This window comes from Oncorhynchus keta, chromosome 35 (genome assembly GCF_023373465.1).
Source record: "Oncorhynchus keta strain PuntledgeMale-10-30-2019 chromosome 35, Oket_V2, whole genome shotgun sequence".
In the NCBI taxonomy this organism is placed as follows: Eukaryota; Metazoa; Chordata; class Actinopteri; order Salmoniformes; family Salmonidae; genus Oncorhynchus; species Oncorhynchus keta.
In genome coordinates, this window is record NC_068455.1 from 40,876,271 (window position 1) to 40,891,166 (window position 14,896).

General features: G+C 44.4%; 1 protein-coding gene across 5 annotated transcripts in view; it reads right to left on the reverse strand.

Moving 5' to 3' along the window:
• Nucleotides 1-1,499: 1,499 nt before the first annotated feature.
• Nucleotides 1,500-14,896, reverse strand: part of rnf144aa (ring finger protein 144aa) — a 59,923-nt gene continuing 46,526 nt past the window's right edge. For 3 of the 5 annotated variants that reach the window (XM_052497044.1, XM_052497043.1, XM_052497042.1), the window contains one exon: nt 1,501-2,185. In XM_052497044.1, the coding sequence (XP_052353004.1) occupies nt 1,976-2,185 (210 nt within the window). In that variant the 3' untranslated portion in view covers nt 1,501-1,975. Of the gene's footprint in view, nt 2,186-5,278; nt 10,731-14,896 lie in introns of those variants that run through there. The other 2 variants (XM_035752639.2, XM_052497045.1) reach the window with 2 other exon arrangements.

Here is a 14,896-nt window from a genome sequence, read left to right on the forward strand (position 1 = left end):
AACAGAGCAGAGTCCTATCTAAGGTAATATATAATTGTGACATTTTATATACAGTACCAGTCTAAAGTTTGGATACACCTACACATTTGAGGGTTTTTCTTTATTTAAAAAAAAACAACGATTTTTCTACATTGTAGATAATATAATAATACTAAAGACATCAAAACTATGAGATAACCCATGGTATCATGTAACCAAAAAAGTGATCAACAAATTCAAATATATTTGATGTTCTTCAAAGTAGCCACCCTTTGCCTTGATGACAGCTTTGCACACTGGCATTTCAATTAACTGGTGTGCCTTGATAATTTGTGGAATTTCTTTCCTTCTTAAAGCATTTGAGCCAAACAGTTGTGTTGTGACAAGGTAGGGTTGGTATACAGAAGATAGCCCTATTTGGTAAGAGACCAACTCCATATTATGGCAAGAACAGCTCAAATGATCAAAGCGAAATGACAGTCCGTCATTACTTTAAGACATGAAGGTCAGTCAACACGGAAAATGTCAAGAACTTTGAAAGTTTCTTCAAGTGCAGTCGCAAAAACCATCAAGCGCTATGATGAAACTGGCTCTCATGAGGACCGCCTCAGGACAGGAAGACCCAGACCTCTGCTGCAGAGGATGCAGAGGATTTCATTATCCTCTGCACCTCAGATTGCAGCCCAAATAAATGCTTCACAGAGATCAAGTAACAGACACATCTCAACATCAACTGTTCAGAGGAGACAACGTGAAGCAGGCCTTCAGGGTCGAATTGCTGCAAAGAAACCACGACTAAAGGACACCAATAATAATAAGAGACTTGCTTGGGCCAAGAAACACGAGCAATTGACATTAGGCTGGTGGAAATCTGTGGTCTAATGAGTCCAAATTTGAGCTTTTTGGTTCCAACCGCCGTGTCTTTGTGAGACAAATAGTAGGTGAACGGATGATCTCTACATGTGTGGTTCCCACGTGAAGCATGGAGGAGGAGGTGTGATGGTGCTTTGCTGGTGACACTGATTTATTTAGAATTCAAGGCACACTTAACCAGCATGGTTACCACAGCATTCTGCAGTGATACTCCATCCCATCTGGTTTGCACTTAGTGAGACTATCATTTGTTTTTCAACAGGACAATGACCCCAAAACACACCTCCAGGCTGTGTAAGGGCTATTTGACCAACAAGGAGAGTAATGGAGTGCTGTATCAGATGACCTGGCCTCCTCAATCAGTCAACCTCAACACAATTGAGACGGTTTGGGATGAGTTGGGAAAAGCAGACAACAAATGCTCAGCATCTATGGAAACTCCTTCAAGACTGTTGGAAAAGCATTCCTCATGAAGCTGGTTGAGAGAATGCCAAGAGTGTGCAAAGCTGTCAGCAAGGCAAAGGGTGGCTACTTTGAAGAAACTCAAATATATTTTGATGTTTAACACTTTTTTTTGTTTAATACATGATTCCGTGTTATTTCATAGTTTTAATGTCTTCACTATTATTGTACATTGTAGAAAATAGTACAAAATAAAGAAAAACCCTTGAATGAGTAGGTGTGTCCAAACTTTTGACTGGTACTGTGTGTATATCATGCGTATGAAGAGGGTGTGTTTGGGTAAGTACAGATAGAACTAAATCATGTGTGTACATGAAAGATCAACCTAAAAGAAATGATGACCTCCTCATGAACCTGTATATTTGCACAATCCAATTACTATGCAGGTCCACTCTAGAGACAGCACAGCAATTAGTGTGTGTAACATTTCACAGAAATACACCCTGGAAGACACAAGGAGAAAGAAGTAACCAAAGTATAAAGTACACTCTTTACCCCAATGGGTAAAGTACACGAGAGAGCAAAGGAAGGATTTGGCAGAGCAGTGGGTAAACCCAGCCCTGCGGCCGGGCACCCACACACACGTGTGATTTCAGGACTTTGTGTACCCTACAGTGCAGGTGTGAGGGCCTGGTGCTGGCTTCCTATCCACTCTCCTTGCTTAATTCGCTCCAGATAACCCATCAGCCTCAGCACCCGCAACCCTGTCGCCATGGCGCCCACAGATGGCGCTTTCTGCGGCCGGGCCCTGCGATTGGTGGGGGCCTTCCAAACAGAGAACAGCTGCTGGGGGATGATATATCACGGAGTTGTTATTTGGCGTTAGCAATTGCATTTCAGGCTCGTCTGCTTGACACTTCCAGACCCACATCTGGCAGGAAATAGAAGCACAATGAAAGAAAGAGGGAGAGAAAAGAGAGAGTGATTAACAAAGGGCTGAAGAGCAGGTGTTGGTTTGACAGGGCCACACAGGACTACAATGTATGAGGAGAAATGGAGGTTGCTCGCAGAAGGCTTTTCAATAGCTTTAGTGAGCATGTATTCTATAGCTTCTTGATACTCAAAAATTACTAGAGCTGCACCAGAGAGCACCCTGAACGGTTGCGTCGCCGCCTGGTATGGCAACTGCTCGGCATCTGACCAGAAGGCGCTACAGAGGGTAGTGCGTACGGCCCAGTACATCACTGAGGCCAAGCTTCCTACCATCCAGGACATATATACTAGGCGGTGTCAGAGGAAGGCCCAAAACATTGTCAAAGACTCCAGTCACCCTAGTCATAGACTGTTCTCTCTGCTACCACACGGGAATCGGTACCAGAGCACCAAGTCTAGGACCAAAAGACTCCTTAACAGCTTCTACCCCCAAGCCATAAAACTGTTGAGCAATTAATCAAATGCCCCCCACTTTGTTTTTACACTGCTGCTACTCGCTGTTTATTATCTACAGTGAGGGGGAAAAGTATTTGATCCCCTGCTGTTTTTGTACATTTGCCCACTGACAAAGAAATTAAGTCTATAATTTTAAATGGTAGGTTTATTTGAAGTGAGAGAACAAAAAAATCCAGAAAAACACATGTCAAAAATGTTATAAATTGATTTGCATTTTAATGAGTGAAATAATTATTTGACCCCTCTGCAAAACATGACTTAGTACTTGGTGGCAAAACCCTTGTTGGCAATCACAGAGGTCAGCGTCAGCTAAATGGCATATATTATTATTATTATTATTATAGAAGTTTCTTGAAGTTGGCCACCAGGTTTGCACACATCTCAGGAGGGATTTTGTCCCACTCCTCCCAGATCTTCTCCAAGTCATTCAGGTTTCGAGGCTGACGTTTGGCAACTCGAACCTTCAGCTCCCTCCACAGATGTTCTATAGGATTAAGGTCTGGAGACTGGCTAGGCCACTCCAGGACCTTAATGTGCTTATTCTTGAGCTACTCCTTTGATGCCTTGGCTGTGTGTTTTGGGTCATTGTCATGCTGGAATACCCATCACGACCCATTTTCAATGTCCTGGCTGAGGGAAGGAGGTTCTCACTCAAGATTTGACGGTACATGGCCCCGTCCAACGTCCCTTTGATGCGGTGAAGTTGTCCTGTCCCCTTAGAAGAAAAACACCCTTAAAGCATAATGTTTCCACCTCCATGTTTGACGGTGGGGATGGTGTTCTTGGGGTCATAGGCAGCATTCCTCCTCCTCCAAACACGGTGAGTTGATTTGATGCCAAAGAGCTCCATGTTGGTCTCATCTGACCGCAACACTTTCACCCAGTTTTCCTATGAATCATTCAGATGTTCATTGGCAAACTTCAGACGGGCATGTATGTGTGCTTTCTTGAACAGGGGGACCTTGCGGGCGCTGCAGGATTTCAGTCCTTCACGGCATAGTGTGTTACCAATTGTTTTCTTGGTGACTATGGTCTCAGCTGCCTTGAGATCATTGACAAGATCCTCTCGTGTAGTTCTGGGCTGATTCCTCACCGTTCTCATGATCATTGCAACTCCACGAGGTGAGATCTTGCACGGAGCCCCAGGCCGAGGGAGAATGTTTCTTTCATTTGCTAATAATCGCACCAACTGTTGTCACCTTCTCACCAAGCTGCCTGGCGATGGTCTTGTAGCCCATTCCAGCCGTGTGTAGGTCTATAATCTTGTCCCTGACATCCTTGGAGAGCTCTTTTGTCTTGGCCATGGTGGAGAGTTTGGAATCTGATTGATTGATTGCTTGATTGCTTCTGTGGACAGGTTTCTTTTATACAGGTAACAAACTGAGATTAGGAGCACTCCCTTTAAGAGTGTGCGCCTAATTTCAGCTCGTTACCTGCATAAAAAGACACCAGAAATCTTTCTGATTGAGAGGGGGTCAAATACTTATTTCCCTGATTAAAATGCAAATCAATTAATAGCATTTTTGACATGGATGTTTTTGTTATTCTGTCTCTCACTGTTCAAATACCATTATAATTATAGACGGATCATTTCTTTGTCAGTGGGCAAACGTACAAAATCAGCAGGGGATCAAATACTTTCCCCCCCTCACTGTATGTAGTCACTTTACTCCTACCTACATGTACAAAATACTGTAACTTGATTAACCAGTACCCCCACACATTGACTACCACCTGTATATAACCTCGTTATTTCTATTTGTACTTTTTAGTCTTTGCTTATTCTGAGAATCTGTCTCTGTGCGAAGATGATAACAGGAAGAAAAGAAAGGTCATCAGCTACACTATGAATAGACATGAATGTCTCCCTCTCTTTCTCTCTCTCAAAAAAAGATCCTTTGGAAGCGTAGCAACATTTGATTAGAGCCCGACCGATATGATCTACCTATATATTGGCCTTTTAACACTACATCGGTATCGGCCGATAACTCCACTGATAACCGATATTCCAAAAATAGGAGGGGGGAAAAAAAGGGAATTATTCTCATGGTGTCATTGTCACAATGTAGGAAATCGACATTTGAAGCAATTTATGAGAATTCAGTGTGGAAAAATGTCACTTTAGCGATTTCACTTTAACATATTGGTAGGCATGCCTTCAAATAAGACAAGTACATTGATGGCTCTTGCTCATCTACTCAAAACGAATCTATATTCAGTGGCCTTTACATGACCCGAGCGCTGACTGGAAAGACAATGTCCCATCAAGTGATGGCTGAGATATGAACATACCATCTTCCAACACCAGAGGGCGCACTTGAACACGAGACTGCCAATGTGTTTGGAACTGATGACTGGGACCAGTGAGACATGTATTCCCTTATTCACGCCATACGGCCAAAACAGAGCCACGCTGTACTGGGTCTGGTTACACATCCACCATAGTTGCTGGGAAACGTGCCAGAGAGGACAAAGCGAAAAGAAAACCTGCGCCAGCACGGTACGATTCAGCTCGACCTATAGCGTGAACTAATGTCAATATGCTTGCAGCGTTTATGTCCAGAGGAGAGGCAAGTCACAAAAAAAACAACCACATTTATTCCATTTCACAGTGTCAGTGAAACAGTAGATGCATGGGAGAAGCACAATGTGTTTATCCAATGCTGTCCACACATGCCAATTTACAAGGTTTTACATCTTTTGAAAAGTTGGAAATATGAATCCTTCCACAGTTACCACAAATACAAGTCATTACAGTTACAGCTTTACGGCATCAAAGCCAACAGAACAAGTATAACACAAAGGCAAGTACGGTACGTGTGACAGTCAAACTTAAAATCCAGGATAAAGGGTACGTCATGACCGAAACCGTGGAACGTTCTGTGTACACAATGTTGTTTCGGACTCCCTAAAATTAAGAGGCAGAGTTTGACCTCTTTATATATATATATATATATATATATATATATATATATAGCAAATGGTAGGGAGTAGAACATGCAATGTTAAAAACAAGAGCAATGTCATCATCTGATATAACAGGTTGAAATATAGTTTAGAAGCCCAAAAGTGTGAACAAAGAGAAAAATAGGTTTGAAGCCAAAGAATATAATTGTGCAACAGGCTTTGGTCTCACCTCGAGGTGAATGGGATTTATTCAATGTTTTGTGTCCCTTTGCTGCATAATGCCGAAAGAAACCAGATGATAACACTAAATGACTGTACGAGTCATCGGCGTTTGATTGGCATACTGGAAAAATCCGTTGAGTCAGAGGACTTTGTGACAAGCCTTCGAGATTCTCTCAGCTCAAAGCCCATCTAAACCAAATTGGATGACGAGAACTTGTTTCCACTTCTCTTGAATGTACAATCCCCCTATAGTCACGCAATGCCATTCTCCCAAGTCTCGGAGTTATGAGGAAGCCTGAAAATAGAGGCTACATTTCTTAAAATTACAATCCCCGAACCCCTTTAATAAGGGCAACAAAACGTGTCTGTGACAGCTTTACACATTTCTAGAGAGAACGGCAATATTTAATGAACATACTGCATCTTGAAAACAAAAACAATAGTACACCGTCATACTGTACAGTATTCAAAAACTTCCAACATTAACATCCCCCTGCCATCGGCAGGGACGGCTCTAGCCGTTTGGGGCCCTAAACGAGATTTGGTTGAGGGGCCAAATCCACTAAGCGGAGAAAAAAAAACATTTTAGTGGCCCCCATCTTGACGATGGGGAATTTCCTGCAGTTCTATACATTTTCCAAGGGGTGTAGAATTGCCCAGTGCAGTCCAAAAAAAAAAAAAATCCTCTCTGCACGCAGCTTTGAGCAACAATTGAAGGATACCGTACAGAAAGTTGAACTATACACACATCCCCATGCGTTTTTCTTTTAGATAACAGTTGTTCTAGTTATGCTAATGTTAGCTAGCAAGCTGAATGCCTGTGACTGAATACCTCGATATAACTGCCGATTAATCACAATTCATTATTTTCATTGTTTGACAGACCTCATTTCCACACTATGGAGGTTAGAATAACACTGTGAAATTGTGAACATGATAATTCCCTTTTAGTGTTTAAGCTGTTTGAAAAGACTGACTGAAATTTCATCCTGTTTTCATGGAATGTTGTTTTGGCCTTCCACGGTGACAACACCATGCGGTAAACGAGTTAATAGACCAACAAGAAAGAGAGTTCCAAACCTTTTTGACAATAACAGCTACTTTTCAGTTTCCCACTCCCCACTCAGACTACTCCCTAACAAAAGTGTTGCCTGAGAAATTGCTCTTAGCTAAGCCGTCTTTGTTTATTTTTTACCATTTGAATTTAAAACAAATCACAGAAATGATTTGATATTGAGATAAAAATGGCTGCATTGGACCTTTAAAGCATGTTTTTTTTCTCTGCAATTCTACATACTTTGCCATGTGGTGGAGATAAAACATTTCCGTTTTACAGCCAATTTACTGCAATTCTACACATTTTCTAATGACTTATGCCATGTTTATATGATATCGGAGTGAGAATGACCAACAAAATCAAAAACGGGGGGCCCCCTGGAGGTCAGGGCCCCTGGGCACGTGCCATGCATGCCCGGTCGGTATGCGGCCATGAACACTACGAGTTCAGATAGATGGCTAGACTAACTACCACTCTGAAAATTGTTGACTGACATCGCTTAATTGACTGTCAGTGAGTGACATGAAGAGAAAAACTGATAATGCACAACCAAGTTCCAAAATGGCACCTTGGTGTACTCTACTATTCTTACTCTCAATAGTAGGTTGAGACCCTGATTGGATTATGCCTGCAACTGGCACTGGCCATACAGACACAGGATATATATATATCTCCACTTTTACTTTACAAACCTTAAAATGCTTGAAACTAGTCACTTACTCTCTAATCGCCACCCACAAGACTTGCTTGACATGATTGTCACACAAAGACATGGTCAGCTCAGTGGTCCACATGTTCAGTCGGGACCTTCGTATTCCCTACTGCCAGAAAATGAGGGTAAATTAGCTCAACTGAAATTTTTTTAACATTTTTTTTTTACTCAAGTCTTTGACAACTTGCATGCATCAAGGGTTAGCAGAAAAGGATGAGGCTAAAAGGTACGAGGTACTTACAAGTTAAGGCTAATGTTTTCTTTTGTGTGTGGTGGCTACCATGAGCTAGAGGTGAATGGCTAATGCTAGTTCCAGTAACTGCCATACCCACTCTTTGAATGCTACGTGGAGCCCAATATGGAAGAGCAAAATGTAAAAAAAATCTGGGATTTCTGAGAAGAGTATCTCAGTATTCTGTATGTAGTCTACAGTAGTCCCGGTTTTGTTTGTGCTTTCCCCTAAATCCATTGTCAAGACAGTTTTGCATGACAATTTCATACGGAGTTGGCAAGAGAGCAGAAACAGACTGGCACCCAGGATTTCCTGTATGTGTTCCAAAGTGGCTTATTGATGGCGGAACGCCAATGACTGATCTCTTGAGTTTAAATGTGTTTCAGAGTGAGAAATGGTGTAGCTACAGTAAATGCCCCCTCACCACAAGTTCTGAGGGAACAACTTAAGGGAAAATAATGATAGATTTAAACAAATTTTTTAAAAATCACACAAAAAAAAAAGAAGAAACTATCAGTACGTCTGATGTAAGTCAACCACCCTTTTGGGAAATTCTACTGTGTGACGTGATAATGGCACATGGAATCTGGTATAACATACTGGACCACTTGATATGACCACACTGTTAGCAAGACTAAGATACTAAAAGATAGGAAATGTACAAACTTGCATAGATACAGTCATGTGTAGAGCAGTCTTCAGATGTGTCTAAAAACAGTCCAGTGAAGTTCTTGACATTTTATATCCCTGCAAAGGTTGCAGTAGCTGCAGGTAGTGAGAGCTCTCGACTTGCTCCCGACAAAAAAAACGCTGACAACAATACCACTAACATTATGCAAGTTTGCCACGGACTCACACCATTAAAAAAAAAACAACATTGTATAGGATTATTGTTCATTACAGAGATTGGATATATGACCAACATCAGTGTAATATAGATCATATGAAGAGGGACATCTTTGTATCAGAGAGACTATTTCATTTCCTATGTTCCACCTGAAAATAGACAGATTTTAATGAATGACTGACGCATTGAACAAATTCATTATTTAAGTGTGCTTTCACGACGACGGAATTGGACAATGGCCATGTGTTTTTGTAAGACAGTTCCCCCCCCCCCCCTTCATCAGAATACTGGGAGGTGGCTTTTTTGGCTTTGTTTCTTATTCATTTAAGGCCATTTGTTGCTATGTGGCTAAATAGGATTCTTATTTGAGTTGGGAGGAACTCAGAATGAACACCATGACGTCTATATTAAAGTATTCCATTCGACAACACCAGTCAGAACCAGTTCCAGACGGTTTGTTCACGTCTGTGTGGATGGGGAGACGAATGTTCAGGGCCCATGTTCACAAAGTGTCTTGAAGTAGGAGTACTGATATAGGATCAGTTTTGTCTTGGCTAGATGAGCACTCCTACTCTGAGACTCTTTGTAAACACAGGACCAGGAGTCCTCTTTTTGGGCTGTGAGAAGAGGTTTGGGACACCCTCTCAAAAAGACACGTAGACCTCCCAGGGGTGACGCAGTGGTCTAAGGTCATCAGAGACTGTGGGTTCGAGCCCAGGCACCGTCGCAGCAGGCCGCGACCGGGAGGTCCATCGGGCGACGCACAATTGGCCTAGCGTCGTCCGGGTAAGGGAGGGTTTGGTCAGTAGGGATATCCTTGTCTCATCGTGCCGTAGTGACTCCTGTGGCGGGCCGGGCACAGTGCACACTGATCAGGTCGCTAGGTGTACGGTGTTTCCTCCGACACATTGGTGCGGCTGGCTTCCCGGGTCGGATGCGCGCTGTGTTAAAGAAGCAGTGCGGCTTGGTTGGGTTGTGTTTCAGAGGATGCATGGCTCTCGACCTTCGTCTCTCCCGAGTCCGTACGGGATTTGTAGCGATGAGACAAGACAGTAACTACTAACAATTGGATACTACGAAATTGGGGAGTAAAAGGGGGTAAGAATATATATATATACTTTTTTTAAAGACAGAAATAGGAGTTCAAATCGATTTTGTAAAAACAATAACTTCTTGCTGATAGTGGGAACAGAGCAAAAGATGACAGAAACACAGACATCACCAAGAGAACGTGCTGTACAGGGGAGTGAGAGACAGAAAACATCCCAACTCCCGCCCTGGTTCTTAAAGCGACAAACGGAGTGTCTTTAATGTGCAAACAGAGTAAACACAAAACGTTTGTAAAAACGTATCTCCAGTGGTATTTCCTGTATGTTGAGAGATAAAAAGCGAGAATAGAGGGGTGGGGGGGAAAGCTTTGTGTTTGACAAACCAACAAAAACAAGAAACTCGACTGAAACGAGTTAAGGTGAAGGTCCTCTGATAGTAGCAGCTCCTGCATGAAACTGTCTCCAACAAGAGGATCCAGACATCACGTCTTTATCCCTCTTCTCTTGATAAAACATCCTCTTCGGTTCTGTACTACACCACTGCCTGTAGCTCACCTCAAGGCCTCAGCGTGGCCCTGCTACAGTAAACGGACACATGGCCCCCAAGCCCACAGAGAGGCGCGTCGTTGTCGTCCACAAAGTCTGACCTCTGTGAACCCATCTTCCACCAGGCCAGGGAGCACAGGGTCAACACAACTCCTCCTCTCCCACCATGACACTGCGAGCGAGATGGATCGGGACGCGGCTGGGCCGAGACGGTGCAGCTCGGCCCCAGACCCGTTAAATGAAGCACCGCCAGAAGCGTGGAGGGAGAAAACGGAAGAAAGGGACGAAAAATAAATATGGCCGCCTGCTTAGCGAGGCGGGGTTTAGGTGGGCAGGGGGTCGTCGTCCCCTTTGCTGCACTTGCACTTACAGCAGAGGACAAAGGGCGTGGCCAGGAGGAGAAAGGGAGAGGCCACCAGCAGGAGAAGGCCGAAGCCAGCAAAGATCCCCACCACCTTGGAGAAAGAGAGAGAGGAGAGAAAGTAAGAGACTGCAAACAAGGCAGAGGCACCAGCAAATAACACACCCTTTGTTTAGCTACACTGCAAAAATATATCAGGAAGAACACAATTGGCACTATATAGAAAATACTTTAAAAAAAAACAAGACTAGCGTATGAGAGATCCCTTAACAAGATAATACACACCAAATCATTTCCACTTCCCTTCTCAAAACTTGCTCTCTTGTTTGACGTGGTCATAACCCACCATGCAAGTTATTTTCAATCTTTGTAGTGCAAGTCTCCCATCTCACCACATGGGGGCATCAGATACGAGCAGAAACATCTCCTCAGCTACAAAACGGCCTTCGAAAGTAGCAATTACACGCAAACCTGCCTTCTTAGAATAACCTAATGGACTTCTGCCGGTGTCAGAGTAGGAGAGTCATTTTGAGGATCACCCAGGGCGGGCCAATGAAGGACAAGACAGCAGAGAGTGGCACCCTAAGACAAAGACCTTTCGATAAAATAGCTCCATGCATGTATATACATTGCTGTTGCGATCCCTTCTCGTGTATTTCTGTCCACTTCCCTCTTTTCGGAGGTCTCCGTAATCACATTATTTACCCAGACGAGCACCCCATGAACCTATAGGTACACCTGCATACCGGTGTTAACATGATATTCTATTCGCTCAGATCAACCAAACCCTTGACAAAGCTACCGTATACAATAGACCATGTCTGGTCTGAGAACAGTAAGCGTCGAGAGAGGTGACCTTCATTCCTTCTATGGCGTCCCTAGTGGATGCAACACCCTCAGCTCAAATCTCAAAACGGATTTGAAAATCAGATACAGAGGCGAAAACAGAAAACAGAGATGCTGAGCTTTCTTTATAAAAAAGGCAGGATATATTAGGGCCTTAATTCGGAAAATGTCTGAGTAGGAGTGCTGATCTAGGATCTGTTTTTGCCATAATGAATAAGATGACATTGACAGGGAGGACATCATCCTAGATCAGCACTTCTTTTGTGAATAAGGGCCCCGGGGTCCTTTCTGTATGTGTTACACGTTCATGAGGAGCTAAAGAGAGAGACTGGGCTTGGGGAGCAGTGAGGTTGCATGGGGTGGGTAAAGTAGGTGCAGTACCACAAGCTGTAATCATGCTCAAATGACTCAGCCTGTCCTACTGGGCAACAGATGTCAGTGTGTGCGCTAGCGTTCACAACGCTCTGTTAAACCTGGGAAATGTGCTCGTCTATGACTAGATATGTGCTGGATGATGGCGAGAGCTGAACGTCGACTGCGTGAACAGGAAAATATAGAACGTCTACTCAATATTCTCATTCGACATTAGAATCAGAGTTCTAAAAAGGATGTGTTGTCTTTTATTTCATAATGTGTGGCAAGCATTATGTATGTTGTAACTGAACCGCTTAACAGTACCATCAAATAATATTGAGCAACCAGTGTTACATTTTACCAGGGGCGCAACTTTGGTTTTACTGAATATAATTTTTTATCCAGTCAACTCGGAGGCGTCCGCATGGTCCTAAAGCACACCGTTGCCTCGTTTTGGATCACATTCCAATGATAAAAGTGGGGGTGGGGGCAAAAATGTAATTTCAGAATATGCAGTGAAAGTTGCGCCCCTGCTTTTTTCTTTAGAGACTGTGCCAGAGTAAAAGCATTACTCTAACCCATACGTGACGTGCAAATGTCCACATATTATACACAGAAAAAAATCAACTGTAGGAAAGCAATGCTGGAGACATGTTGACACAAACAACAACGGGCCAACACACAGAGCACAACGACCAAGCTGTGCTCTCCTACCGACTAGTGTTTTCACAGAGCACAACGACCAAGCTGTGCTCTCCTACCGACTAGTGTTTTCACAGAGCACAACGACCAAGCTGTGCTCTCCTACCGACTAGTGTTTTCACAGAGCACAACGACCAAGCTGTGCTCTCCTACCGACTAGTGTTTTCACAGAGCACAACGACCAAGCTGTGCTCTCCTACCGACTAGTGTTTTCACAGAGCACAACGACCAAGCTGTGCTCTCCTACCGACTAGTGTTTTCACAGAGCACAACGACCAAGCTGTGCTCTCCTACCGACTAGTGTTTTCACAGAGCACAACGACCAAGCTGTGCTCTCCTACCGACTAGTGTTTTCACAGAGCACAACGACCAAGCTGTGCTCTCCTACCGACTAGTGTTTTCACAGAGCACAACGACCAAGCTGTGCTCTCCTACCGACTAGTGTTTTCACAGAGCACAAAGACCAAGCTGTGCTCTCCTACCGACTAGTGTTTTCACAGAGCACAAAGACCAAGCTGTGCTCTCCTACCGACTAGTGTTTTCACAGAGCACAACGACCAAGCTGTGCTCTCCTACCGACTAGTGTTTTCACAGAGCACAACGACCAAGCTGTGCTCTCCTACCGACTAGTGTTTTCACAGAGCACAACGACCAAGCTGTGCTCTCCTACCGACTAGTGTTTTCACAGAGCACAACGACCAAGCTGTGCTCTCCTACCGACTAGTGTTTTCACAGAGCACAACGACCAAGCTGTGCTCTCCTACCCTAGTGTTTTCACAGAGCACAACGACCAAGCTGTGCTCTCCTGTGTGTTTTCCAGAGCACAACGACCAAGCTGTGCTCTAGTGTTTTCACAGAGCACAACGACCAAGCTGTGCTCTCCTACCGACTAGTGTTTTCACAGAGCACAACGACCAAGCTGTGCTCTCCTACCGACTAGTGTTTTCACAGAGCACAACGACCAAGCTGTGCTCTCCTACCGACTAGTGTTTTCACAGAGCACAACGACCAAGCTGTGCTCTCCTACCGACTAGTGTTTTCACAGAGCACAACGACCAAGCTGTGCTCTCCTACCGACTAGTGTTTTCACAGAGCACAACGACCAAGCTGTGCTCTCCTACCGACTAGTGTTTTCACAGAGCACAACGACCAAGCTGTGCTCTCCTACCGACTAGTGTTTTCACAGAGCACAACGACCAAGCTGTGCTCTCCTACCGACTAGTGTTTTCACAGAGCACAACGACCAAGCTGTGCTCTCCTACCGACTAGTGTTTTCACAGAGCACAACGACCAAGCTGTGCTCTCCTACCGACTAGTGTTTCACAGAGCACAACGACCAAGCTGTGCTCTCCACCACTAGTGTTTTCACAGAGCACACAACGACCAAGCTGTGCTCTCCTACCCTAGTGTTTTCACAGAGCACAACGACCAAGCTGTGCTCTCCTAGACTAGTGTTTTCACAGAGCACAACGACCAAGCTGTGCTCTCCTACCGACTAGTGTTTTCACAGAGCACAACGACCAAGCTGTGCTCTCCTACCGACTAGTGTTTTCACAGAGCACAACGACCAAGCTGTGCTCTCCTACCGACTAGTGTTTTCACAGAGCACAACAAGCTGTGCTCTCCTACCGACTAGTGTTTTCACAGAGCACAACGACCAAGCTGTGCTCTCCTACCGACTAGTGTTTTCACAGAGCACAACGACCAAGCTGTGCTCTCCTACCAAGCCCGACTAGTGTTTTCACAGAGCACAACGACCAAGCTGTGCTCTCCTACCGACTAGTGTTTTCACAGAGCACAACGACCAAGCTGTGCTCTCCTACCGACTAGTGTTTTCACAGAGCACAACGACCAAGCTGTGCTCTCCTACCGACTAGTGTTTTCACAGAGCACAACGACCAAGCTGTGCTCTCCTACCGACTAGTGTTTTCACAGAGCACAACGACCAAGCTGTGCTCTCCTACCGACTAGTGTTTTCACAGAGCACAACGACCAAGCTGTGCTCTTACCGACTAGTGTTTTCACAGAGCACAACGACCAAGCTGTGCTCTCCTACCGACTAGTGTTTTCACAGAGCACAACGACCAAGCTGTGCTCTCCTACCGACTAGTGTTTTCACAGAGCACAACGACCAAGCTGTGCTCTCCTACCGACTAGTGTTTTCACAGAGCACAACGACCAAGCTGTGCTCTCCTACCGACTAGTGTTTTCACAGAGCACAACGACCAAGCTGTGCTCTCCTACCGACTAGTGTTTTCACAGAGCACAACGACCAAGCTGTGCTCTCCTACCGACTAGTGTTTTCACAGAGCACAACGACCAAGCTGTGCTCTCCTACCGACTAGTGTTTTCACAGAG